At 39.5% G+C, this 27756-nt stretch overlaps 1 protein-coding gene and 1 long non-coding RNA gene across 7 annotated transcripts in view; one reads left to right on the plus strand and one right to left on the minus strand.

Annotated features, from left to right (window-relative positions):
- Positions 1–1594: 1594 nt before the first annotated feature.
- On the plus strand, positions 1595–9707 carry LOC118729026. Its single transcript, XR_004991107.2, has 3 exons — positions 1595–1725; positions 2171–2173; positions 9608–9707. It is a non-coding gene; the product is annotated as an uncharacterized LOC118729026 (long non-coding RNA).
- A 7214-nt stretch (positions 9708–16921) lies between these two features.
- The window catches only part of NBEA (neurobeachin), a 798235-nt gene continuing 787400 nt past the window's right edge, over positions 16922–27756 (minus strand). For all 6 annotated transcript variants that reach the window (XM_036455167.2, XM_036455161.2, XM_036455163.2 and 3 more), the window contains 4 exons: positions 23784–23885; positions 21601–21797; positions 20642–20793; positions 16922–18791 (listed from right to left, as the gene is read on the minus strand). In XM_036455167.2, the coding sequence (XP_036311060.1) occupies positions 18701–18791; positions 20642–20793; positions 21601–21797; positions 23784–23885 (542 nt within the window). In that variant the 3' untranslated portion in view covers positions 16922–18700. The remainder of the gene's footprint in view (positions 18792–20641; positions 20794–21600; positions 21798–23783; positions 23886–27756) is intronic.

Genomic DNA, 27756 nt, shown 5'->3' on the forward strand with positions numbered 1-27756 from the left:
TATTTTTAATATATATATTTTTATTGACTTCAGAAAGGAAGTATATATTTTTATTGACTTCAGAAAGGAAGAAAGAAGCGAGATATCATTGATCAACTGCCCCCTGCACACCTCATTATTGGGCATCAAGTCCCTGGGTATATACCCTGACCTGGAATTGAACCATGAACTTCCTTTGAGTCTTTGGTGGTTATAAATTAAAGACCTCAAATCATGTGCAATAAACAGTATATAAAGGTACACTGAATGACACACACACAAAAAAAATACATTAAGGGCCAGGAAACGTTCAAAGAACTGGGGAGCCATTCCCAAATCAGGAAGAGAAGTCACAGGGTGTATATTATTGTTATGGATACAGTATTTTCTACTACTTAAACCTATACAATAGAATGTATTAGATGCCTTCCTATTGCATGAAGTATGTATTCTCATAGAGTAATACTGGTAGATATATTATAGTTATGGCAGTATGTCATATCTTATCTATATTAATAAAAGGGTAATATGCTAATTAGACCATGAGGCCTTCCCAAAGTCCTTCCATAGAAAGCTATGGTGGTGGGGCCAAGGCAGAGGCAGTTAGGGATGATCAGGCTAGGAGGGGAAGGCAGTTGAGGGTTATCAGGCTGGCAGTGGGGGGGGCATTTGGGGTGAGCAGGCCAGCAGGCAGAGTGGTTAGGGGTGATCAAGCAGGCAGGCAGGTGAGCAGTTAGGAGCAGCAGTCCTGGATTATGAGGGGGTTGACCAACTGCCAGTTTAGGCCTGATCCCACAGGGGTCTCAGATTGAAAAGGATGTAGGTCAGGCTTAGAGACACCACCCCCCCGTCACCCGCCCTGTGCAGATTTCATGCACCAGGCCACTAGTCCTAATATATAAAAACCCAGGGGTCGTCACATCGTCACATCCTAAACGACTGGAACAGATGACTGAACAGGAGATCGCATGGGGCCACCAAGCCAGCAGGGTGGGGCAGTTAGGGATGACCAAATGACTGGGCCTTGGGCCCTGGCCAGCGAGGTGGCCAAGGGGAACAGCCTTCAAACTTGGGGCCCAGAGCTCCCTGCAGAAAGTACTTCTCTTTGTTTAGTCCATTGGTTTTCAGATTACACTCCCACAAATGGGGTAAGAGAAAACTGTTCAATGTGCCTTTGGAAATCACAAACTCTTGCTGAACTTGAGCAAACCCTTCCTGGCATAGCTGTTTTTGCACTTTTCAGGGCACTTTTGAAAAAAGGAAAGGGATCCAGTGCCACTATGGCTCTCTCGTGGGGATAGAGCTGGAAAATCAAAGTTTCCCAAAGAGGTGGAAGCACAGCGGGGACCCTCCCAGTTTGGGGAGGGGTGTGCCCAGACACCCCCTGTGCTCCAGGGCTGGGGCATGGCACACAGGGCAGGACATCAAATAGTAAACAAATAGTAAAGGTCCAGCAGACACCCAGCCTGCAGGCTGCCTGAGGAGGGTTGTCAGATGTATGAAGGAAAGGCTTAACATCTCTGTCATTGCTTTAGTTTTCAGAATTCCCTGCTCCTCATTTGTCATCACCACATGGGTGCAACTGGAATATTGTATATTGAGAGGATCGCCCCAATGTATGTATCTTTTTATCTGATGATGAAAAAAATCCCAAAGAATAAGAATGGAGACAGACTACTGTCCTATAGGGTTAAAAAAACCCAGAAGTGTCCTATGAAGAGCTGAGACTTGGTTCTGTCCATGTGTGTGGAGGGGTGTTTATCTCTTTTCTGCGTCCATCATGAAAATGGAAACAGTATGGTTACTGAGTGGAGGAGCTGGGGATTAAGAAAGTAAAGAAAGAAAGAGAGCAAGACACAGAAATAGATTTATAAAGCTGGAAGCTAGGTGGACACCATTCTCTCTGATGGAGAGGCAGCAAGAACCCTGATCTACACAGCAGTTCATTTTATAGGGTCAAAGGAGCTTATTTGCATTCTTAAGTAGGCCTTAACATTACTGGATTTACATATCTAGTCCCGCCCCTGCCAATACCTGGACAAAAGTAAGTAGTCAGAACTGAATAATACCCATCGCCTTCTTGGGTGGTGGTGCGGGGGGCTGGGGGGGGCGGGGGGGAGGATGTATCCAGGGACACAACTCTGCCAGTGCTCAGCTGACAATTTGTTTATTTCTTTATGTTTTTTTTTAGCTCGTTTAAATTTTTTATTTTTTTATTTATTTTATTTTTTTTATTTGAAATATTTATATATATTTTTTTAAATTTTATTTTATTTTCCCCCCTCCCTCCCTCCCACCCATCCCCTCCCTCCCCAGAGCTTTATGTTCATTGGTTGTACTTATATGCATGTATACAAGTCCTTCAGTTGATCTATTATCTCCCCCAGATCCTCCTCTCCTCCCCACTAAAATTTGACAATCTGCTTGTTGCTTTACTGTCTCTGTATCTATCTTTTGGTTCATTAGTTTATAATGATATTTATTATCCACAAATGAGTGAGGTCATGTGGTGTTTCTCTTTCATTGATTGGCTTATTTCACTCAGCATGATGTTCTCCAATTCCATCCAGGTTGCTGCAAATGATGAGAATTCCTTCTTTTTTATGGCAGCATAGTATTCCATTGTGTAGATGTACCATGGCTTTTGGATCCAATCATCTGCTGACGGGCACCTAGGCTGTTTCCAAATTCTGGCTATTGTAGATTGTGCTGCTATGAACATAGGGGTGCATATATCCTTTCTGATTGGTGTTTCTAGTTTCTTGGGATATATTCCTAGGAGTGGGATTACTGGATCAAATGGGAGTTCCATTTTCAGTTTTTTGAGGAAATTCCACACTGTTCTCCACAGTGGTTGCACCAGTCTGCATTCCCACCAGCAGTGCACGAGGGTTCCTTTTTCTCCGCAACCTCGCCAACACTTGTCGTTTGTTGATTTGTTGATGTTGGCCATTCTGACAGGTATGAGATGATACCGCATTGTTGTTTTGATTTGCATCTCTCGGATAATTAGTGACTTTGAGCATGTTTTCATGTGCCTTTTGGCCTTCCTTCTGTCTTCTTTTGAAAATATTCTATTTAGGTCCATTGCCCATTTCTTAATTGGATCATTCACATTCCTTTTATTTAGTTGTATCAGCTGTCTGTAGATGTTGGAGATTAAACCTTTATCAGTGGTGTTATTAGCAAATATGTTCTCCCACACCGTGGGCTTTCTTGTTGTTTTGTTGATGGTTTCTTTTGCTGTAAAAAAGCTTTTTATTTTGATGTAGTCCCATTTGTTTATTTTCTCTTTAGCTTCCATTGCCCTAGGGGCAGTATCAGTGAAGAAGGTCTTTTGGCATACGTCTGAGATTTTGCTGCCTGTGGATGCTTCTAGTATTTTTATGGTTTCCTGTCTGATGTTTAAGTCCTGCATCCATTTTGAGTTTATTTTTGTGTAAGGTGTAAGTTGGTGATCTAGTTTCATTCTTTTGCATGTGTCTGTCCAATTTTCCCAACACCATTTATTGAAGAGACTGTCTTGACTCCATTGTATATTCGTGCCTCCTTTGTCAAATATTAATTGAGCATAGTGATTTGGGTTGATATCTGGGTTCTCAATTCTATTCCATTGATCTATATGTCTGTTCTTGTGCCAGTACCAGACTGTTTTGAGAACAGTGGCTTTGTAATACAGTTTGAAGTCTGGTATTGAGATCCCTCCTACTTTACCCTTCTTTCTCAGGATTGCTGTGGCTATTCGGGGTCTTTTATTGTTCCAAATGAACTTTTGGAGAGTTCTTTCTAGGTCAGTGAAATATGCCGTTGGTATTTTAATGGGGAGGGCATTGAACCTATAGATTGCTTTAGGAAGTATGGACATTTTGATGATGTTGATTCTACCAATCCATGAACATGGTACATTCTTCCATCTCCTTACATCTTCCTCTATCTCTTTTTTTCAGTGTCGTGTAGTTTTCTGCATATAGGTCCTTTACTTCCTTAGTTAAATTTATTCCTAGGTATCTTAATTTTTTTGGTGAGATGGTAAATGGAATTGCTTTTTTAGTCTCTGTTTCTGTAGTTTCACTGTTGGTGTATAGAAATGCCATGGATTTCTTGGCATTAATTTTGTATCCTGCTACATTGCCAAATTCATTTATTAAGTCAATTAGTTTTTTAATGGAGTCTTTTGGGTTTTTTATGTACAATATCATGTCATCTGCAAATAAGGATAACTTTACTTCTTCTTTTCCAATTTGGATGCCTTTTATTTCCTCCTCTTGTCTAATTGCAATGGCTAGTACTTCCAGTACTATGTCAAACAGGAGTGGAGAGAGTGGGCATCCCTGTCTTGTTCCTTTTCTTAGAGGGAATGGTTTTAGTTTTTGCCCATTGAGTATAATGTTGGCTGTGGGTTTATCATATATAGCTTTTATTATTTTGAGGTATGATCCTTGTACTCCCACCTTGTTAAGAGTTTTTATCAGGAAAGGGTGTTGGATTTTATCAAATGCTTTTTCTGCATCAATTGATATGACTATATGATTTTTATCTTTCAATTTGTTTATGTGATGTATCACATTCATTGATTTGCGGATATTGTACCATCCTTGCATTCCTGGAATAAATCCTACTTGGTCAAGGTGTATGATCTTTGTGATGTTCTTCTGGAGACGATTTGCTATAATTTTGTTGAGGATTTTGGCATCTACGTTCATGAGGGATATTGGCCTGTAATTCTCTTTCATTGAGTTGTCTTTATCTGGTTTTGGTATTAGGGTGATGCTGGCTTCATAGAAGGAGTTTGGAAGTATTCCTTCCTCTTGGATTTTTTTGAATAGTCTGAGGAGGATAGGTTTTAGTTCTTCCTTGAATGTTTGGTAAAACTCTCCTGTGAAGCCATCTGGCCCTGGGCTTTTGTTTGCTGGAAGCTTTTTGATGACTGTTTCAATTTCTTCTCAAGACACTGGTCTATTGAGATTTTTAGATTCTTCCTGATTGAGTTTTGGAAGTTTGTATTTTTCTAGGAATATGTCCATTTCCTCCAGGTTGTTCAGTTTGTTGCCATAGAGTTGTTCGTAGTATTTTGTAACAATCTGTTGTATTTCGGTGGGGTCTGTTGTTATTTCACCTCTTTCATTTCTGATTTTGTTTATTTGGGTCCTCTCTCTTTGTTTCTTGGTTAGCCTGGCTAGAGGTCCATCTATCTTGTTTATTCTTTCAAAGAACCAGCTCTTGGTTTTGTTGATCTTATGTATTGTTTTTTTGGTCTCTATGTCGTTTATCTGTGCTCTGATTTTTGATATTTCCTTCCTTCTGCTTACACTGGGCTTTTCTTGTTGCTCCTTTTCTAACTCTTTGAGTTGTAGGGTTAGATCATCTGTTACCCTTTTTTCTAGTTTTTTGCAATAGGCTTGTAAGGATATGAACTTCCCTCTCAAAACTGCTTTTGCTGTGTCCCATAGATTTTGGATTGTTGTGTTTTCATTGTCATTTGTTTCCAGGATGTTTTTAATTTCTTCCTTGATTTCTCTGGTAACCCAATCCTTGTTTAATAGCATGCTGTTTAGTCTCCATGTGTTTGATTTCTTTGGATTATTTTTATTTAAGTTAATTTCCAGTTTTATGCCATTATGGTCTGAGAAGATACTTGATATGATTTCTATCTTCTTGAATTTGAAGAGACTTTGCCTATGTCCCAAAATGTGGTCTATCTTTGAGAATGTCCCATGTGCACTTGAGAAGAATGTATATTCTGTGGCTTTGGGGTGCAGTGTTCTGAAGATGTCAATTAATTCCATCTGGTCTAGTGAGTCATTTAGGATTGATATTTTTTTGCTGATTTTTTGTTTAGATGATTTGTCGAAGGGTGATAGTGGGGTATTAAAATCTCCTACTATGATTGTATTGCTATTAATCTCTCTCTTAATGTCCTCCAGCAGTTTTTTAATGTATTTGGTTGCTCCTGTATTGGATGCATATATATTTACCAGGGTTATTTCTTCTTGTTGGATTGTTCCCTTTAGTATTATGAAGTGGCCTTCATTATCTCTTATTATGTCCTTCACTCTGAGATCTAATTTGTCAGATATAAGTATTGCTACTCCAGCTTTTTTTTCATTTCCATTTGCCTGGAAAACTTTTTTCCATCCCTTCACCCTCATTCTGTGTGCATCTCTTTTTCTGAGGTGGGTTTCTTGTAGACAACAGATGTATGGGTCTTGTTTTCTTATCCTATCTGTTACCCTATGTCTTTGATTGGAGCATTTAATCCATTTACATTTAAGGTTATTATTGATAGGTGCTCATTTGATGCCATTTTTCTTCTATACCCGTGTTCCTTCTTCACTTCTTATTTCTTTATTTTTACAGTAGACCCTTTAGCATTTCTTGCATTGCTGGTTTGGTGGAGATAAATTCCTTCAGTCTTTTTTTGTCTGTGAAGCTCCTGATTTCCCCTTCAATTTTGATTGATAGCCTTGCTGGGTACAGTATTCTTGGATTCAGACCCTTCCTTTGCATGACTTTGTATATTTCATCCCATTCCCTTCTGGCCTGATAAGTTTCTGTTGAGAAATCAGTTGCTAGTCTGATGGGGGTTCCTTTGTATGTAACTTTCTGTCTCTCTCTGGCTGCTTTTAAGATTCTTACTTTGTCGATGTTGTTTGCCAATTTAATTATAATGTGCCTTGGAGTCTGTCTTCTGGGATTCATTTTGCTTGGGCCTCTGCGAGCATCTTGGATTTGTGTGGTTTTTTTCTTCTCTATTTCAGGAAAGTTTTCTGTCATTATTTCTTGAAATACTTTTTCCATGTCTTCCTCAGTTTCCTTTCCTTCTGGGACCCCTATTATTCGAATATTATTTTGTTTTGTATTGTCCCAAAGCTCCCGTAGGCTCTCCTCCTGCTTTTTAATCTTTTTTTCTAGAAGTTGCTCTACTTGGGTATTTTTTTCCATCTTATCTTCTAGCTCACTCATGCGGTCCTCTGCTTCATCTAGTCTACTCTTGATGCTTTCTATTGAGTTCTTCATGGTAGCGATGTCATTTTTCATTTCTTCTTGGTTCTTCTTCAGTTCCTCGTGGTTCTTCCTCATTTCTTCTTGGTTATTGTCAAATTTCTCTTCCATTCTTTTTAGCCATCTATGATCATTACTCTGAATTCTTGCTCTGACAGGCTGCTTGCCTCTGACTCGCTAACTTCCTTTTCTGGTGATGCCTGCTTTTCTTTCACTTGCGGACTATGTTTTTGTCTCCCCATGGCCTCTCTTTTCAGGATGTCTGGTTATGTGGTGTTCCTTCTCCTGCGTTGATTTAAAGGTACAAAATACAACAATACCAGGTACAACACAAGAGGCACTTAACAGGAATGTATTTACAATATTAATAACCTCTAATAAAGGTGACCACTAGAGAAAGGCAACTTATGGGATAGAAGAGAAGGAAGAAAGGTAAAAATAAAACAAAGAGAAATTAAAAAAAAATTTAAAATTAAAATTAAAAAAAAATCAAGTAAATAAAAAAAAGAGGGATAAAGAGATAGAAAAGAAGAAAAAAAGTAATGACAAAATGAAGTTGGAAAACAGGGGAAAAAAGAAAAGAGAGAGAGAGAGAGAGAGAGAGAGAGAGAGAGAGGGAAGAAGCAAACTAAAAGAGAAATGGGAAACAAACTATATAATATGTGGAGAAAATTGCCCTAGAACAACCTCTGAACCCAGCCAATGCCAGTAACAATACTTGGAGATTAATACAAACTACAATATCCACTATTATTAAGTAAGGCTATGATATACAGAAGTAAAAGAAACAAACAAAAACAGGGGATTTAAAAAAAATACAAAGCAACAATAATAATACAGGAATAAGCATAACAATTTCACTAAAAAGCATAAAAATTCACAATAATCAACCTTCACACAAACAATGCAAAAAGGATAGAGGGGAGAACAGTTTTGTTTTGTTTTTTTAACTAGATAATATAGTGCAGAGATTGGTATTTATACACTTGGATCAGGGGTTGGAACTTAGGTCTATAAGTATAGTGAGAGCTTTAGCAGGGGGTATACAGAAAGAGTAGAGGAAAAACTAAACCTGGAAAGGGATAGGATAAACTGTAGACTAAAGGGTAAAGTTTAGTAAGAGAGTGATGATGTAAAGGTTGAATTGAGATAGGGTTGAATGATGCTATAGTAGAGATTAAAATAGAATGAAGGTTACTCCCAATGTAAAATAAAGAAAAAATAAAATGGTACTGGAGAGGAAAGAAAAAAAAAAAAAAAAGAAAAAAAAGAAAGAAAAGAAACAAAAATTTCCAAATAGCAGTAGTAATAATGATGATAGAGATTGAAAAATGTAATAATTGAAAAGGTAAAATCAAGTAAGGAAAAAAGAAAAAAAATTATTTCTTAAGTAAAAGATATGAAAAAATGAAAATTAAATAAAAGATGTAAAAAATGAAAATAAAATAAAGAATAGTAAAATTAGCATAAAAATGTCCAGTAGTGGTCATTCACTTCCTCAGTTAATGTATTTGGCACGCCTGATTCTCGGATCAGACAGTCTTGCAGTTCCCAGCATTCCACTGCACCTCAGTTTTGTAAGGTAATCCTTAATTTTAAGTAGGCTATATCTTAGTTATTAGTGTCCATTTATTTTTGATTAATTAAAAGAAAAAAGAAAAGAAAAAAAAAGGGGGGGGCGGTTTGTAAATCAGCTCTTAGGTGTCAGTGTTTCCGGTTTGACCTCCCAGTCTTTTTGGTTGCTCTGGCCTTCTTTCTCTATGGCTTTAGCTGGCAGGGTGCCAGCTGGCTCCCAGACTATCTCTTCTGGTTCCGATCCCTTGTTTCCAGGAAGGCAATTTCCCCCTGCAATTTCTAGGATATGCCCAACTGTGCAGTCCTTCCCTAGTATTCCGAAGCTAGGGGGTGAAGGGGATCAGGCGCCAAGGTGTCCAGATGTTCCGCTCTTGGCAGGACAGCCACAATTCTTAACACTCTGTCCCGTGTCCCCTGGCGTTTTTTTTTTTTTTTTTTTTTTTTTAAATCCCGCTTCTGGGGAAGCTTACATCAAACCCAGCACTAGGTGTCGCTGCAGCCTTCTTTGTGCTCAGCTCAGCAGGCGCTCCCCCCTACAGTGGAGGCAGGGCCTCGCCGGAGCTCCGGCTATGGCTGCCTGCTCCGCGGGACCAGGAAACCTCAGGCTATCCCCACAAACTCTGACCTTTCCGTGGGTGACCGAAAAACTCCCTTGAATCCACATGTCTGCGCTGATTTGGGCTTCTCAGCTGCTCAATGGACCTCTCCGCTGGAGTTTTCCAGGCCTCAGAGAAGCTACTCCTTTCCTGGTAAGGTGGCGGAGCCCCCGAGCCGCAGCCCTCAGCTCGCTGCCACCTCCGCCACCGCGGCAGTGCTGGCCACCCGGCCAGGAAATCCTGTCCAGCGGACAGCTCCCTACCTTCCCAACTCCGCTGCCCCTCAGCTGCCAATCAACATTCCCTGAGCTGCTCAGACGCTACTTTTGTCTGTTCTGGGACCAGAGTCAGAACAAGTCCGACTGTTCGGTCGCCATCTTCCTCAAGCTCTCAGCTGACAATTTAAAGAAATGTCCATGTGCCTTCCCAGTGGGCCCTCTACATGTGTGCATCAGAGAGATTGGATGAGGAAATGGCCTGGCTTGGCCCTGACTTTACCCACTTGTTACTCTTGAAGGTGTCTTTGCCACAATGTGAATAAACTGCTACCTTTTGGAATAGGGGCTCATGAAAGTCTGCATTCCCAGCTTTTCTTGAAACAGATCTATGTTCTGAAGCTGTGGCCACTGTCCTGAGATCTGGTCCTGTCGACCAGGTCCTGTTGTGGGGAATCGGGGGGCACTGGAGTGGAGGCCCCCTGACCCTGTGCCCTTTTACATTCAGGGATTTAGCTGAACTCACTTTGGGGGAGACAGGTGTCACAGATGGAAGGATGGAGAATAGAGAGGCGGAAACCCTGCTCCCTGGGTGGGGTCAGGCAGATGAAGACCAGCCCGCCCCAGAGTTGGGTGAGATAGCATCCTCCATTTCCACCTCTCATCCTGTGGGCTCGGCCACTCCCCTCAGCTCCGGGCAGCCCTCTGCGTTCCACAACAGCACGCTCTGCCCTCACATGCTGCTCGCCCCAAATGAGAAGGAAGAGAGCAGTTGGCCCACAGACAAATACACAGAGAGATAGGGCTCATGGCTGGTGAGCACAGTGGTGGTGGCAGGAGCCTCTCCTGCCTCCATGGCAGTGCTAAGGAGCAGTGAGCTGAGTGGTAAGGAGCAGCAAGCAATTGGGCAGTAAGGAGCAAGAGGTCCTGGACTGGGTGAGGGATTTCCAACTGTCAGCTTAGGCCTGTTTCTGGTAGGGAATGGGCCTAAGCCGACAGGTGGACATCCCCCGGAGGATCCTGGACTGCAAGAGGGTGCAGGCTAGTCTGAGGGGACCCCCCCCCCCATCCAAGTGCATGAATTTCATGCACCAGGCCTCTAGTTAATAACAATAAGTCACTAGAGATACGATTATGCTTCTCTACTTTCATTTTTGGCTAGCCTGCCAGGAAGCTCAAAACTAATTTGTTGTTCAATCACAGCAACACAGTCATTCTTTTGGTTAGCATAATTGCTTTTCTCCATAGCTTCTATTGTTCTCCATTTGTAAATACCTGCTACACAGTCATGTGTGGTTTGTCAGTGTCACTATCCACACCCTCAGGTAGTTATTTTAACTACTCCATCTCTATGAGGAAGCAAAAGGCTGCTTTCTTTGTCACACAAAACAAAGCAAAGTAAAAACAACAAATCAGCAGGCATAAAACCCTGCAATAATCATGACCACAATGAGAACCAACACTTGCTGGTCATTGGGGTAAAGGTGCACCGGGCCACACACTGGGCCATTATCTTTGCTACACAATCTCTTCATCCCCAAAGCTTTTGCAGGTGACTCAGGCTTCCCACTTTCACCATGTGTTTCGCCTCTGGGGAATCTTTTCTTTTCAGCCATATATTTAAGCTATGGTTTCTGTATTTGACCTAAGATTCTAATTGTTTCACTGGGGAAGGATATTCAGGGAATTCAAGTTCCCACTATACAGCCTGAAACAGAAGAGGGTTTCAAATACCATACCAAAAAATCACTGGTGTTCTAATTATCTGGAACTGGCTTTCTTTGATTGTAAGTGGAGGGGAGACACCTTCATCAAGGCCATCGGGACTTCTTCTCTTTCAGATATTTGTCGCCTTTCAACTTCCAGGCTCTGCAAGCCCCTTCCAGACCTTGCAAGACTGGACAAGGGTGGGAAGACACAAGGCTCTAACAGGAGCAGCAGTGCATGAGGCTGAGCCAGTGGCTTCCCACTTTCTTAGGCAGACACAAATTTGGATCTCAGTGCTGTTTCACCACCTGGTCAGAGAGGAAGCCTTAGTTTGGTTTGGTTTGATTTGATTTTGAGCAAAAATTCAGTACCTTTGGTTCATGCCCAACTTTGGCCTCTGGGCCTTGGGATCTCCTTTTCCAGGATTTGGGGTCACTCTCTTCCTGAAGGCAGATGTCAGGTCTAAGTTGAGAGTGTTTTCAGGAATCAGCAACATTTAAAAAAAATTTCAGACACAGATTTTAACTGATCAGAAAAGACATGAAAAATGATTGACTTGGTTTCCATAATTTCATTAGAAAGGAAATATGTAGTACACACAAAAGACATAATCTCAGAATAAAAATAATTGGGCCATGTCAACTTTAGGACAAGCTCAGTCTTTGGTCTTTTTGTCTGGTTTCACTTTAGACTAATGGTATGTTTATCTTGGACTTTCAGATCAGGCTTGGGAAGCATTAGTATAATTACAAGGAAATGCCACGGACCACGGCCACCTACACCTGGTGACACTAGTAGTGCATAACTAGGGCCTTTATCAACCCAAACTCTCCACCTCCACTCTCAACCCTACCTAGGGTCCCCAGTCTCTCTCCCGTCTCTGGCTGTTCTAAGTGTTGGTTGGAGGAGAGGGGAACAGGATGGAAACTCTGTCACTTACTCCTATAACCTCTCTGGTCATCAGCTTCCTAATAGGGCAAAGAGAGACCAGATGAACTCTGCAACCCATCAAAAACATTGGGCTGAAGATTCTCTCCTCAGGCTCATGGCTTGTCATCCCTAGGCCTCCCCCAGCATGGAGAACTTGACCTTCTTATAGTCACCTTCTAAAAAGAAGTGCTGGCTCAGACTGGTCTAGCCTGCAGTGGCAGAAGCCCCTTGGTTTCTGTAGGAATCTTTGGCTCCAAAAAAGAGAGAAGTCTATACAGAGGCATCCAAGCTTTTAAACAAGCTTTCCCTACCAGGCGGTGGCACAAACAGAGAAAACATTTCATTAACCAGAAGAATGATTTGAGAAGGCCCTGTGATCAGCTGGCTCTCCCAATGGCATTGACTGGCTTCCTGATTTTGTTTCTGTGCTGAGAAGAGGCATTACCAAAGAACAGAATTAAACCGAACAAAATCTTTCCTTCTTAGTAGGTGCTAAACAGAGTTCAAATCCTAATTTGTGTCTACATGTGGTAGCAGGAAGCTGCAGGTTCAGTCTCTCTCAGAGAGAGCTTAAATTTCATTAAAAAAAAAAAATCCCAGCCTCTCCTGTAAGTTTTGGCCATGTCCCGAATGCACTTAATCTGGTGCCTGAGGTGCTCTCATTTGGTGGTAATGGCTCATGTTTATGGAATACCTCATGATTTGCAAAGCATGAAATCTGTACAAGGGCTCTATGTATTGTACACCTAGAAAACTGAGCCTCAGTACATGTTGCTTCATTTCTTATGGCTTTATTCTCACTATTGCAGACAGGCTTTCTCTACACAATGGGGAATGTGGTTGCTAACAGACCCTGGTTTCTTAGTGACAGGTTAGTGACACCAGGAAGGAGAAGACTTTTCTCCCTCACTTCAGAATATAAAAATTCAGGGAAAGGCTCTGGTAGACTTATCCCTGACCAATCACTAAAGTCTCCAGATGGAGGTCACATGGTTAGATAGGTCTGAGTCTAGGAGGTCCCAGGGATCTGATCCCAGTAAATTACATTACAGGAAATGGAGGGAAAGTTTTTCCCTCAAAGGTACATAGCAGATAACTGGAAAAGGGGTCCAAGCAGATGAAAATGAGACATGTTCATGAGATGTAGAAGGCAGTGACCATCTGCTGAACTCTGATGAGAGCCAGACACTCCACAAGGTGCTGAACAGATGCTATGAATTTTGATCTCCAAAACAACATTTACTGTAGGCATCATCATCCCCATTTTAACTGACGAGGAAATTAACAAGTTCTTTCCAGAGAGAGGAGCCAGAATCCCAGAAGCTCCAACCCCAAAACATGTGTCAATTCCCTTTTCTTCCAATGGATGGCTGTGGATAAGAGCAGCAATTTATTCCTTCTTTTGTAGCTATGAGAATGTTATGCTATAATTAATGATTTCTTGAATCTGGCTTGTAAAGGGTCATCCCTGTGGTGGTACTTGAAGCACAGAGCTCTCTGGAGGGACCATAGTGTGGGGTGGGAGAGGACAACCTGAAGCCTCAGGGCCCCAATGGTAGTAGGAAGAGGGGAGTTGGTAGGCTCCTGAGCATCCCAGCCAACTTTGTCACTTTATCCAGAGGTCTGGTATTTATCTGTTTATCTAAACATTCAGCAAAACTACATTTATTGACAATATACTTAAAGATACTGTTTTAATGATACAAGGTAAATCTTTCCATTGTCTAAGAAGCTCACAGTCGCCAGGGAGGAGAGGCAAGTATACGAGGGCAATGCACTAGTCCGTGAGGTGACAAGGCCATGCCAGGTGTGTGAAAGCTAACCCAGTGGGCAGGCAAGGCCTCACACAGGAAGAAACACTTGAACTGAGTCTATAACAATTAGTAGAAAGAAGTGCTATGAGGTTGTAATTTACTTTAAAATATGCAGTATAGACAAGGTGATAGTATGTGCTACAATATTTATACTGAATTCTAGTGGTCAGTCAGTTGCCCTGGTCAGAAATTGATACTTCAGATTATTTAATCAGAAAGTTCTCAATGTAATGATAAGGCCCAGACTCCAGCTTCCTTAAAGCAAAGGAAGTCAGAAGCTTTATTAAAGTAGTGTATACTAAAAATGGTGTAATTATTGGCTTCTTAATTAACATAATGGACAATATAAATGGTCTTTTATTGATTAAGTTAGTGGTATTTAATAAACAAGGTGTCCCCCCAAAAATAAATAAAAACTTTAACAGCTGATAGCTCAATTATGAAAATGAAATGTATTTTAATAAACACTGGCTTTATAATTATTCAAAGCATATGCATACATTTTTTTGGACACCCTAAATGTGAATTCAATATACAATGACTACAGTATTTCAGAGACCTTTCCAGAAGTCCATAATTAGAGTGTACAGATCTACTGTGGCTTTTAGTCTATGCGGTACAGTAAAACCTCAGTTCTTGCACTTTATTTGTTCAGGAAGGCTGCTCAGGAAGTGATTTGTTTGAAAACTGAATCATTTTTTCCCATTAAAAATAATGTAAATTTAATTAATCCATTCCAGACCCACAAATGATTCCCTGTTTAAACCTTTCTTTCTTCTTCTTTTTCCCCCCTTTCTTATATATAGTGCATGTCTAATGTTTGGTTTAATATTGAAATAAACACTTATTTAAAATAATTTATTGGACACCCTCTCCTAGCCTTAAATCACTTCACACTCCTTCCAGGAGTGTTTTTCAGAAGGTCAGTGTGCAGCATCTTTGCTTTTTCATACCCTAGAATGCTGTCACTGGCTAATTGCTTTTCATTTATCCAAATCAACAACAGTTTTTCCACCTCTTCAATTGTCTGTGATTTTGTGAACACTTTCACACCCTTAGCAACATCAGCATTCTTGATAGCCTTTTTATGTTTTAAAATTGTGCTAATCCTCAATTTTGCCATCAACAAAAACATTCTCGCCGAGACCGGTTTGGCTCAATGAATAGAGCGTCGGCTTGGGGACTGAAAGGTCCTGGGTTCGATTCTGGTCAAGGGCATGTACCTTGGTTGCGGGCATATCCCCAGTGGGGGGTGTGCAAGAGGCAGCTGATCGATGACTCTCTCTCTCATCGATGTTTCTGGCTCTCTGTCTCTCTCCCTTCCTCTCTGTACAAAATCAATAAAATATATTTTTTTAAAAAAACAAAAAACAAAAAAACATTCTATTCTTTGTTGCCTGAGAGATGCTTTTTGTCATGCTGAAGTGGCATGAAAGAGTGTCAGGTTGAAAACCAAAGTTTTGTTCTACAACCTAGACATTTTTCCCCATGAACTACTTTGTTGAGAACCATGTTGTTCTCGATGGCAGGCTTTTGAGAACCAAAATTTAACTGTGCTTTTAGAATTGTGCCCAAGGTTTGATACCTAAATGAAGCTTTGGAAGATTTTCATTGCTGGTTGCATTACAAGAATAATATTGATAGGTGCATGCTTGTCCAATATTGGTGTGTCTTCTTCCAGTGTACCTTCTAGGGAAGATGATTGGCAGATCACCTCCAAAGGTCCTGGACCTCTCAAGCTCACAGGAGAGAGGTCTTATGCTTACTTGCTAAAATGCGTTTGAAAAAAGGATAGTCATATGTGGCAGAAATTGGTCTTGAGAACTGATTTCATCATCACATTGTAAGAATTTGGGGTATGGGGACTCCCTTTACCTGCCAAAAAGATTGTGCCTGAGCAAATTGGTTTAGATCAATTTATCTCAAGGAGTTCAACTAGGTAGTACAGGCAAAGAGGAGGTCTTTGGGCAGGGAGGACATTAGGGACCAATGCAGGGCCATTCTCAGGGACTCATAAATAGGTGAGTTTGCCTGAGGTGAGATTATTAGGACAACAGCAAATTCCCCTCACTTCTGTGCTCAGTTGAGTTTGGACCTCATTCCTTACAATAATGCTAATGAAAATATGCCCAAGGATGATTCACTCCAGAGTCACCTGAGGACATAGATTCTGCTCTTAAAAACAACCTCCCAAGCCATTTTTCATGCAGCAGATCTTACTAATATGGGGAGCCACTGCAGGGCACTCAGCAGAGGAATGAGTAGGTTGGTAGTGTAGTCTGACTCTCTGGCGGCAGGATGGAGTATGTTAGGGAGAGGTTGGATGTGAGACTCCGATACTGGTCAAGACTTTGGTGACAATCCAGATGATGGTTCTGGAAGGGGTGTGTACTAATTTAAAGAGACCCTTGGGTAGCAACCAGCTGGCCTGCAAAAAGGCTGGATTTAGGGAGCCAGTGGCCTGATGATGACTGACAAACTTGTGGTGTGACGCTAGGACAGACAGTGATCGTAGCAAGCCTCTTTTGGGCTACTGGTGGTTCTGTCCCTTTTGTCCTGGGAATGAAGATGACAGTTTACTTGCAGTTTTGTCACTCCCTATGCCTCTTTGGTTACTGCCCCATTGCCCACACTGATTTGAATTATAGGAGTTCCCTAGCATGGCTCCTGCTGTCCACCCTGCTCCTCCAGCTCTGCCAGTCCCCACCTGTGTCATGCCTGGTGGATTAGAAATTCTAGAAAGTGCGGTTCAAATTATTATATTATAGCAATATCTGATGATATTCATGTAATGAGAAATTATATCCTACACCATCACCTGCATTTAGTTTCCTTAGAGAAAAAAATAATAACACCCAAAGTGGATTATATAGAAGAAACAGCAAGGGCAGTTTCCCTCCAATCACTGTTGCCACTAATCCCTGCCAGATGGCCAAGCAAAGTGGCTCATGTTTTAGCAAATGACAGAACCTCATTAGGAGACAATTTCATGTTTTAGATGCTGTAGGCTTTTATACAAGGTGATGTTCATTTCTTAAACTTGTATGACGACATAATGAATGCATGTAAGTGATGTGTCCAAAGAAATGTGAAGCAATCAGTAAATTCTTTGCATATTTTATTTTTCATTTGTTGATATCCAACTCACACACATCTGGCGTATTTTACATCTTTGCAATAAAACATGGTTACAATAGCTTAAGGAATTTATATATCCAAAATATTCCACCATGATCTCAAGATGAAATGAACTTGTCTTCCAGATGTTCTGTGTCCTCCCGATTCTAAGCTACAAACTCAAGATATTGCTTACAGCCTGGTGATGAATAACTTAATCATTACGCTGATTCCCCAGAATTTCAGGATTTCATAAATACAAACAAGAATGAAGAAGGAATTCAGTGCTAAAATTTACTAGTATAGGTGAATAACAAATAAGTAGTCACATAAATAAATAATGACATGTTTCTGGTGCAAAGTGCCAATAGAAAGAACCCATTATCCTGTTTAATCTTTTTAAATAAATGACTGCAAGTAAGTGTAAATTCTGAGAAAATTACATTCCTGTAACATGCCTCATAGCCCTACTGACACAATATGTACATCTATGACAATACAGTCACCAAATATACAAAGTAGAAACATAAATAAAGTGTATATACCCCTGCGTGTATAACTTGATCATTACAATGTATGGAAAATAATTTGATAGCCATAATTTTATATCATAAAAGATGAAGTGCCTTAGACTAAGAATGAGACTTTAGGTGAGAATTTCACAGAAACCTAAAATAATAACTTTAGCTATTGTTATGATTAAGTCCAACTTGTTATTAAAGAAACTAAGCTATTCAAGAACCAAATAGAAAAACAAAATAGCAACAACAAGAACCAAAAAGCATCAGATTCTCTTCCCATAAATGTACAGAGACTAAGCCAGCAGATGACTCTGGAAGAAATGTCCAGAAGCTGGGAAGTCATTACTGTTGAATTAATGATCATGACTCTACTTATACAATAAAAACCCAGACCTCATCCCTAAATCCCCTTTCTGCTGTGTTAAACCCCTTTTTTACTGTATCAAATTATGATGGGTGGGGCTGAATTTTCTTTGTGTAAAGTACCAAAAGTGGCAAATAATGGCTTAAGTATCCAAATGCTTTATGAGCAAATTTCACTTAGAAGGGATGAATTTAGATTAAAAAGTACATATCATATTTTAGCGAAAATGTCAGATTACCGATTGATCCTAAATACAACCATTTTATATGAGCTGTGTCCTTGGACATATCCTTCTGTTTCATAGTGTGGATGCACCTTTTCCATCAATACATCAGGGTTAAAGAGCATGCAAGTTGTAACTCCACAATAAAATTAAGAAACATTTTGGTGTGTTTTTTTTATACAAGGTTTTACTTTTACAAAAGTATCCCTTTAAATAAGATGCATCTGATGTATAAAGTATCAAACATGTTTTGTTTTGTTTTGTTTTCTCAGCTTGAAAAGAGGCTGAAAATGGGATGCAGGTTAAGTTCAAAGCTTAACTTTGTAACAATTGGACATAAGGTTCCTCAGAATTGTCAAGTCTCCTGTGCGTCCTACTACCTTTTCTCAATTAACCACAATATATGAAATAATTACCATAACATTTCCCAATTCTTATAATTTACATGATATAAGCTTGCTTGGTAGCAGCTGGTATTTAGTCATGAAGAAATACACAAAGTAAAATGGCTGCTGACTACAATGTACAGCTATTGCTGGGTGTGATGGAATGTACATACGGAGGTGATGGAGACGAGTTTTTCCACCAGAGATATTGCCTTTCCATGCAGCACTTGTGCTCTCAGCTTTAACTTGGCTTTTGGTTCTTCATTTGTCTTCAGTATCTATTCTGGTGCTCATAATGCCACCGATTAAAATCTATATTGAAAGCTACAATGCTACCAGAAGCCATGCCAGTGATCAGAGTCCTGGGAAAGCAGAGACAGCATTAGGAGTGACACAAATCACTGATGTGGTTGCTATTTTACACAAGACATAATCATGATCTCAAAGTTCACCACATCTCAGTTCATTAAAGTTCACTGAGATAGGATTAAAATGTATTCGTGGTTCTCCTGAGTGAAGCTGAATCAACTCCACATACCTGAACTGCCAGACTGAGTATAGTTTAATGCTTGATAAGACACCTTGTCAGATAAGCACTTTGGAGTATGCACCCTCAATATATGTTTATCTAACAACTTGTAACTGAGATGAAGGGTGAGATTATTTTTGTGTTTTATAAGGACATAGAAACTTGGTAGTATCTTTCCTCACTCCTCTTCAGTGAACCCTGACTCAGCTGTGACTATGCCTATGCTCTCTGACTGACCTACCTCTCCACACCTAGAGAAAGCCTTACTGCCCTCCCCACCCTTCCAGAAGAAACAGGTCTATTATTCTGTCCTCGCTTCTCTCACATATAATTATGGTTATTTGAGTTCTTTGGAGCCAGTAATCTTGTTATGTGTTATATCCTGCTTAATCTATGATGGTGGTAGCAAATGTTTCCAATCTGAATATATGATGAATAAGTAAGAATATCAGAGAGAACAGTTCAACTCCTTAAGAACACAAATTATTTCAAATACTTCAGAAACATTTTTGCATATACAAGTAATTACCCAGGAAGCCATTCCTATTTATTCATTAATATAGACTACAGTATCTTAGAATAGCATTCTAAGAATAATCTGCTTACATCTTCTTTAAAACCAAGCTGAGCTGCAGATGAAGTATCCCTTCTCCAAACTAAATTAAATTATACTGTTTTTTATAACTTCAGTACCATTTTACTATATTATAAAGATGCTTTGTTAAATTTATTACATAAGCCTTAATACTTATATTTTAAAACCAATATTCTTATAAAGAATATACATATAGTTGAAAACTTTGATTAACAAGCTTTTCTTTTTTTCTGTTAGAGGGTGAAGTAAAAGTAGGTTTACAGTTGTTTATATGGAAAACAATATAATAATTAAATAACAATATAAGAATAACCTCTGTTTCACATACAACTACAAACCTACTTTTGCCTGTGTATAGCAAAACATGAGAAATTACATACCATATTAAAATTATACAGTTTTAATTTATTTTCAAAATTTAGAAATTTTAAGACTTTACATTCTAAATAGTGTTTTCACTATATAATAAACCAAAGGTAAATTTTAGGAAATAGCAAAATCCTGTTGCAAACTAAGAAAAAATGAAAAATCATATTAATTAAGAAAAGACTATAGTGTCTCAGGGAAACACATAAAATTCAATAAAATAACATAATTGAGAAAAATGTAAATAAGAAAATGGGGTGGGGATTGTTTTGAGGAATGAGGGAGTGCCTCGCCTCTTTTAAAGCAGGCACCAGCTGTAGTCTGCACTGTGCGTTTTTTTGGAAATCAGTTAGTGGGAAGTACGCCTGAAGCTGAAGCTCAGCTCTGCTGAAACTGTCTCCTTTACATCATGTAAGCCAGGGAGGCCTGGCTGAGCCTAGGGGAGGGTATGAGAGCAGAGGTGTTGATGGAATAATTCTGTTTGGGCTGTGCCTGTTCATTTTCAGACTCCCTATTTTCCTTTGTTTTCTTTTTGTCTTCTGTTTCCCTCTTGCCAGAATCCTCTATTACAGCACATACTTCTATCCTCAACTTACCCTTTTCTGAACTAGTCTTTTTTTCCATCTGAATGCTGGAATCTTACAGCATATTTCACCCTTGGTAGAATGTAAAGAACTTTCCATGACCATTCTCAAGTGATTACACTTCCCCTCATGGCTCACCTCTGGTCATGGGATAAATCCATTGCTCTAATGCCAGCGTCACATCCAGGGTAAATGTACAGCTGCTTGAAGTCACAGGCCTGCCAGACTTCGACCACACCATTGTCCCCTCCAGTCACCAGGTTCTGGCCATCACTGCTCAGGAGAATTGCCTTCAGAAAAGGCAGAAAAACAGACATTTCTCCCAGTGTTTCCCAATCAATGGTCAGTACTAAAAAAATACTCAATACAGTTTCCTTATAATTATTATCAACTTTTGGCCATATGTCCAAGTTTTTTAAAGTCTGATCCATGGAATTTCCAATGTGGAATTCATCAAAGTTATTACATAAACAAAGGATCTTATTAAAACCAATTTATATTACAAAATAACAGAAGTCCCAAAGAGAATATCATCAGTCTAATCCAGGAAGAAGTTGAGAATGAAGTAACATGATGTTTTGTTAAGCCCCAAATATTAACAATGTTAAGACTTTTAGAACAAATGGCAGGAGCATATTTCAATAGAGTTTTTAAAAATGATAAACCAGGGATTACAACTTATTTGTGAGTGAAGGATAATTTGGTATATGTAATTTTGGTCTACAGTCCTAAAAGTAAGATTCTTTTATAAAAACTCAGGGGATAGAGCATTGACACCGCTGTTTAAAACTGTATAAAAGGAGTTTAAAAAAATCTCTTTAAGTCTAACCTCTAATCAAACAGCAGCTATTATCTGCAAAGCCTAACTCACTGAGTTAATTACTTGGGATTAAGTGAACTTTGTGTTTTTTCAAAGAATCCAGTCACCCTTGGTAGAATATAAAGCACTTCTATGAATTTATATGTCTTTAAAACCAGCACACATTTATTGAATACCAGAGAAGTTCTATTATGAATCCCAATATAAATCACTTAAAATAGTCAATATTTAATCTGTTGGTTTTAGTCTCTATTTAGCACTAAACATGCAGATTTACCCGGGTTGAATCATTGATTTCCATTTGAGCCAAAAGCTTCCCATTAATACTGAAGTTGCTGAATCGCCCTCGTTCGTAGTATATGATACAGTGGCCTTCACTGGAGACAGAAATCAAGCGCGGGAACAAGCAGTTTTCTGGTCCTTCAAGGGCTCTCAGCAAATCTCCAGTAATTGTGTGGACAAGGCAAGGGCCCTCTGCAGAATGGAGGGCAACAATGGCCAGAGTCATTGGTGATGACAAGTCACATATTAGCAACCATAAATCCACAAACCATCCCTGGTATATACTCAGATGTGTGAAAGAAAGTAGACAATAAAAAAGAAGTATGCTGGCAAGAGCCAAGAGCCGATGTTATGTTTGAATGCAACAAAAATAGAGAACTATTAAATAATACACACATATCTTCCAAAATTTTTATCCAATTAAAGACTTGGTCTTTTCCTCCATAAAAAAGATATAGTTCATAGATTATGTGAGAATAAAAAACTATATGACCCAAAAGTTTTTTCTTAATTTGCTTATAAAAATATTTTCTTTAAAGTTTTGGAGAATCATCAAAACAATTACTAATTTTGTTTAATGTATCAAAATTCTAATAATGTATCACCTAAATACTTATTATCAGTATTAAATTTTACATTTTTTATAGTCTATACATAAAATGTAAGAGGCAAGTTGAAAATAATTAATCAAGTAATTCAGATTATAGTTACGCTTTTCGTCATTTGAATAAATGAATAATGAGGCAGGAGTGTAAAAGGAGTATGGGGAGTGACTTATTTGGTCCAATTGTGTTCCCCCCTGTAGAAATTGTGTTTGATAAGATAAAAAATTTAAAAACTCATAAAAATAATGTGTAACCATAGTTTGGTATGGCCTTGCCTTCCCATCTAAAAACCTACAAAAACTGTAGGTAAATTACATTTCTATTTTTCAATCAGTTGATTTAAGTAGATATAAATATTATAAAATACGGTAAATGAAATTATAAAGCCATACTTAAGTCTTTTCCTGATTACTAAAGTAACATAGATTCATTATAGAAAATAAAGAAAATTAGAAAGAAAAATAGCATCACTTCTAAAGTCATCTGTCACCTACAGAAAATTAATGTTTGTTTCCTATGCCTGCTGGCTTTTCTTTTTTTTAACTTTACCAGGTAAAATGATATTACATGTATTGTTAGTGTTTCTTTTTAATTAAAAAGACAGTTATTGAAAATATTTTATGTGTATATCTCTGGGTTATTAACTCTTAGATACAAAATTGAAGAAAACATCTTCCATACCTTCTATTTTTATGGATATAAAGCAACCAGAATAAGCTCCTAAAAACCAAACCTAGTTATCTCACCAGCTTGCTTAGAAAACTTCAATAGTTTCCCACTGTACTTATGATAAAAGAAAATAAATCGCAAAGCCTAGTGCCACTGGCCTCTCCCTCTCTTCAGCCTTCTTTCTCTTTAATTCTGTGGTAGCCTCACTCAGTCTCTGGTTTTCTTTCAGTTTCTCTGAGAGCGGGCTTCTTCCTGCCCCAGAGCCTTCCCATAAAGAGCTGGTGTCCTGAGCCAGAATTAGAACCCAGGTTTCCTGACTTTTCCTACAACAACTCTTCTGCCACAAAACACACAAAAACCTAAGCTAGCAATTTTCAACTTTTCTCATCTCACAGTACACATAAACTAATTACAAAATTCTTCATGCAATAGTGTGCCTGCCAGGGCACACCAGTTCAAATAGTTACCCTAAGTGTCATTTTTTCTTTTCTATCAACCTCCACCTAGTCCCCTCTACTTATGAAGAAAAGGATAATCCATGTGATGGTCCCAGGCCATGTCTGAGGGGCAGGGTGATGCCCCACCAGGGTGACTCCCACCATGGACGTCTTCCCAGTCTTCCTTTGATTTCTATATGTAGGTTTCAGAGGCTGCATCACACAGGAAGTACTGCAGTTTCATTTTCCAGCATTCTAGCTAGAATGCCGGTGACCACACTATATAACATAAAAGTTTTTATATCAGTCCTGGTAATTATTGATACTAAAACTAAACAGCTGCAAAAATCCTGGGGTTACATTTGTCTATAGAGAGCCTTCTAAAGGAAAAAAAGTCATGAATCATGGTTAACGTAAGGAAATGGTACAGTTTTAAAAGACCCAAAATGAAAGAAATAATTTCTGACCTTTAGCACCACTGATAACAAGTCCAAGCTCTGCACAGACAGAAACACAGACAACTTCATGGTCGTGGCCTGTGAGAACAGCCCTTGGTGCAGGATAGTCACCTGCAAGGAAATAGCAACAGAAAGTACTGTATGCTGATGGCAGAAATGAAGAGGTACACTGTTAAATCAGATGTTTAAAATAATAACAATTAATGTTTGTTAATAGCATTTACTAGCTGTGTTTTACCACGAGCCTATTACTTAACCTCTCTGCTGTTTCTTACTTAGATGACTGGATAATGTAACAAATATAATGTGCTTACATTATAAAATGGTGATAATTATTCCTTTTTCCTTGTTATTGTTATAAAACAGATACCAAACTGCTAAGGCATTTACATGCCTTATCTTATTTAATAACAGCAATATTCAGATGAGTTAGGCACTGTTATTATCCCTCTTTTATAGCCAAGAAACCCATGTTTATAACTTGTACAAGTTCATACAGCAAGCAAATTCTGGACCCAGAGCTATCTAATTTTAAAATGCATGTTCCTACCCCTTTTAAAATATCCCTGAGGAGCTTTGACTATTTTAAATCCTCACCAGTGGATATGTTTATTGATTTTAGAGAGAGAAATGGGGAGGGAGAGAAAGAGAGAAAGTGATAAAAGAGAGAGAGAGAGAGAGAGAGAGAGAGAGAGAGAGAGAGAGAGAGAGAGAGAAATGAGAATAAACATTGACCAGTTGCCTCCTATACTTATGTATGTGTCCTGACCAGGAATCAAACCTACAAGCTTTTGTTTCATGGGATACATTCCAACCAAATGAGCCACACCCACCAGGGATGATTTTTGAAGAGAAAGGAAAGGAAAGAAGAAATGGTCGTCTTAATTTCTCTCTTGATTTCATAAAGTCAAAGCCAGCTAAAGAGTCCAGCTGAACTATATGCCATAAGCATTCCCACTGTAAGGTGCTTTCAGGAACACTGACTGAATGCCTTCTAAGTGACAGGCATTCTCCCAGGGAGCTAGAAGTGGGAAATATGAGGTATAAGACATAACCTGGAACTGTTATGTGTTTGAGAACACATCAAACAACTCTGGCCTTGCATAGGCTTACTCTCACCACAAGCACTCAATAGTGAAAAGCATGAAGATGAACAAGTGTATGTGCACAGAGTATAGTAGGGTCAAAAATAATCCACATAAAATTGTAGAGAGAATCAGAATATTTGGTGAATAAACTGCATGAAAACAGTGTGAGAAGGGTCAGCAAAGTTGAAAGGACATCATGGCCAACACTGTCTTACTGGGAAAACTAGAGAAGCCAGTTTGGAAAGAAAGTGAAGAATCTCTATAGTCTTGGGATGTAAAAGTGTGGAGGAAAAGAAAACAGAAAGTCATAAAGGAAATCTAGAAGGTGAATTGGGTATAGTGCTTGGGAAGAGCTATGATAGTTCGTTCAGTAAGTGGGAAAAGAGAGCCAGTGTTGGCACTAACGGAGGACCCAAAATATTCACTGGAACAGCTCCTAGAGCAATGGAAACTAAAGAGAAAATAAACAAATGGGACTACATAAAAATAAAAAGCTTTTTCACAGCAAAAGAAACCATAAAAAACAACAAGAAAGCCCAGTGTATGGAAGAACATGCTTTCCAATGTTATCTCTGATAAGGGTTTAATTTCCAACATTTACAGGGAACTCATACAACTTAACAAAAGTAAGATAAACACTCCAATAAAAAAATGGGCAAAGGACCTCAGTAGACACTTTTCAAAAGAGGGCATACAGAAGGCCAAGAGTCCTATGAAAACATGTTCAAATCACTAATCATCTGAGATACAAATTAAAATGACAATGAGTACCATCTCACACCTGTCAGAATAGTTATCATCAACAAACAAGTGCTGGTGAGGATGCAGAGAAAAAGGAACCCTCGTGCACTGCTGGTGGGAATGCAGACTGGTGCAACCACTGTGGAGAACAGTATGGAGTTTCCTCAAAAAACTAAAAATGGAACTCCCATTTGACCCAGTGATCCCATTTCTAGGAATATATTCCAAGAAAATAGAAACATGAATCAGAAAGGACATATATACCCCTATGTTCATAGCAGCAGAATTCATCATAGCTAAGAGTTGCAACAGACTAAGTACCCATCAGCAGATGAGTGGATTAAAAAACTGTGGTACATCTACGTAATGAAATACTACGCTGCTGTAGAAAAGAAGAGATTTTTACCATTTGCAACAGCATGGATGGAACTGGAGAGCATTATGCTAAGCGAAATATGCCAGTCAGAGAAAGATAAATATCACATGATCTCACTCATTTGTGGAATATAGTGAACAAAAACAGGTCCAGAGACAAAGAAGCATTGATCAGACCATCAAACCTAAGAGGGAAGGTAGGAAAAGGTGGGGTAAGGGGAAGAGATCAACCCAAGAACTTGCATGCATGCATATAAGCATAACCAATGGACATTGACAATAGTGTGGTGAGGGAGTGAGAGGGAGGGTGAGGGGTAATGGGGGGATAAGGACACATATATTGTATAATACCTTAATCAATAAAGAAAAAAATAAAACAACAACATAGATAACTGATCTATAAAATATGTGTACAACATAATTTGGGACAAGCATGTTTATACATCAATATGACAATGTAACAGTTGGGATTAAAATATTGGGCAGAAACAACCAAAATAAAATTCAACAAATATATGGGAAAAAAAGATTCACTGAAGTGAAATTCCCTTGAAGGCAGTGTAATCAGAAAGATGGACATAAAACACAGTCCATTTAATCAGACTCAACAAATATCAATGTTTTGTAATACCCCACTATTTCATTAAAAGCATCACACATATTAATATCTTATGTTGCCTATTTATCTTTTTTAATTTAAAAATATTTCTTACTAATTTTATAGAAAGAAAGGGAGAGGGAGGGAGAGAGGAAAGGAAGGAGGAAGGGAGGGAAGGAAGGAGGAAGAGAGGGAAAAAAAAACATTGATTGATTGGCTGCCTCCTGCATGCACCCCAACTGGCAATCAAACCCTCCACCTTTTTGTGTATGGGACGACATTCCAAACAACTGAGCAACACAGCCAGGGCTCTAACTTTTCATTTTTAAACAGCTCTAGCTGTGACATTGGTTTATCCTGGCTGTGTTGTTTAGTTGATGCTATATCGTCTTAGCAAAGAGTAAACATTATATGTAAATACTAGAGGCCTGGTGCACGGAATTTATATATGGAGGGGGGATGTCCCTCAGCCAAGCCTGCACCCTTTCCGATCTGGGACCCCTTAAGGGATGTCCAACTGCCCGTTTAGGCCTGATCCCATTCTGCCTAAACGGGCAGTCAGACATCACTCTCACAATTCAAGACTGCTGGCTCCCAATAGCTTGCCTGCCTGCCTTCCTGATTGCCCCTAACTGCTTCTGCCTGCCAGCCTGATCACCCCTAACCACTCTGCTGCCAGCCTAATTGATGCCTAATTGCTTCCCTGCCAACCTGTTTACCCCTAATTTCCCTCCCCTTCAGGCCTGGTCACCCCTAACTACCCTCTCCTACAGGCCTGGTCCCCCCGAACTGCTCTCCCCTGCAGGGCTGAGTCCCGCCCAACTGCCCTTTCCTGCAGACCCGGTCACCCTAACTTCCCTCCTCTGCCAGCCTGGTCACTACTAACTGCCCTCTCCTGCAGGCTTGATTGCCCCCAAGTGTCCTCCCTTGCAGGCTTGGTTCGTCTCAACTGCCCTCCCCTGCTGGTCATCTCATAGCAGCCATCTTGTGTGTTGGAATGATGGTCAATCTGCATATTACTCTTTTATTAGATAGGATAGAGGCCTAGTGCATGGGGGGAGGGGCAGTTGGTTTGCCCTGAAGGGTGTCCTGGATCAGGTTGGGAGTTCCCTTGGGGTGTGGGGCAGCAGGGGCGAGGGGCCTGTGGTGGTTTGCAGGCTGGCCAAGTCCCCTCTTCCCC

Source organism: Pipistrellus kuhlii, unplaced genomic scaffold, assembly GCF_014108245.1.
Source record: "Pipistrellus kuhlii isolate mPipKuh1 unplaced genomic scaffold, mPipKuh1.p scaffold_m20_p_3, whole genome shotgun sequence".
Lineage (NCBI taxonomy): Eukaryota > Metazoa > Chordata > Mammalia > Chiroptera > Vespertilionidae > Pipistrellus > Pipistrellus kuhlii.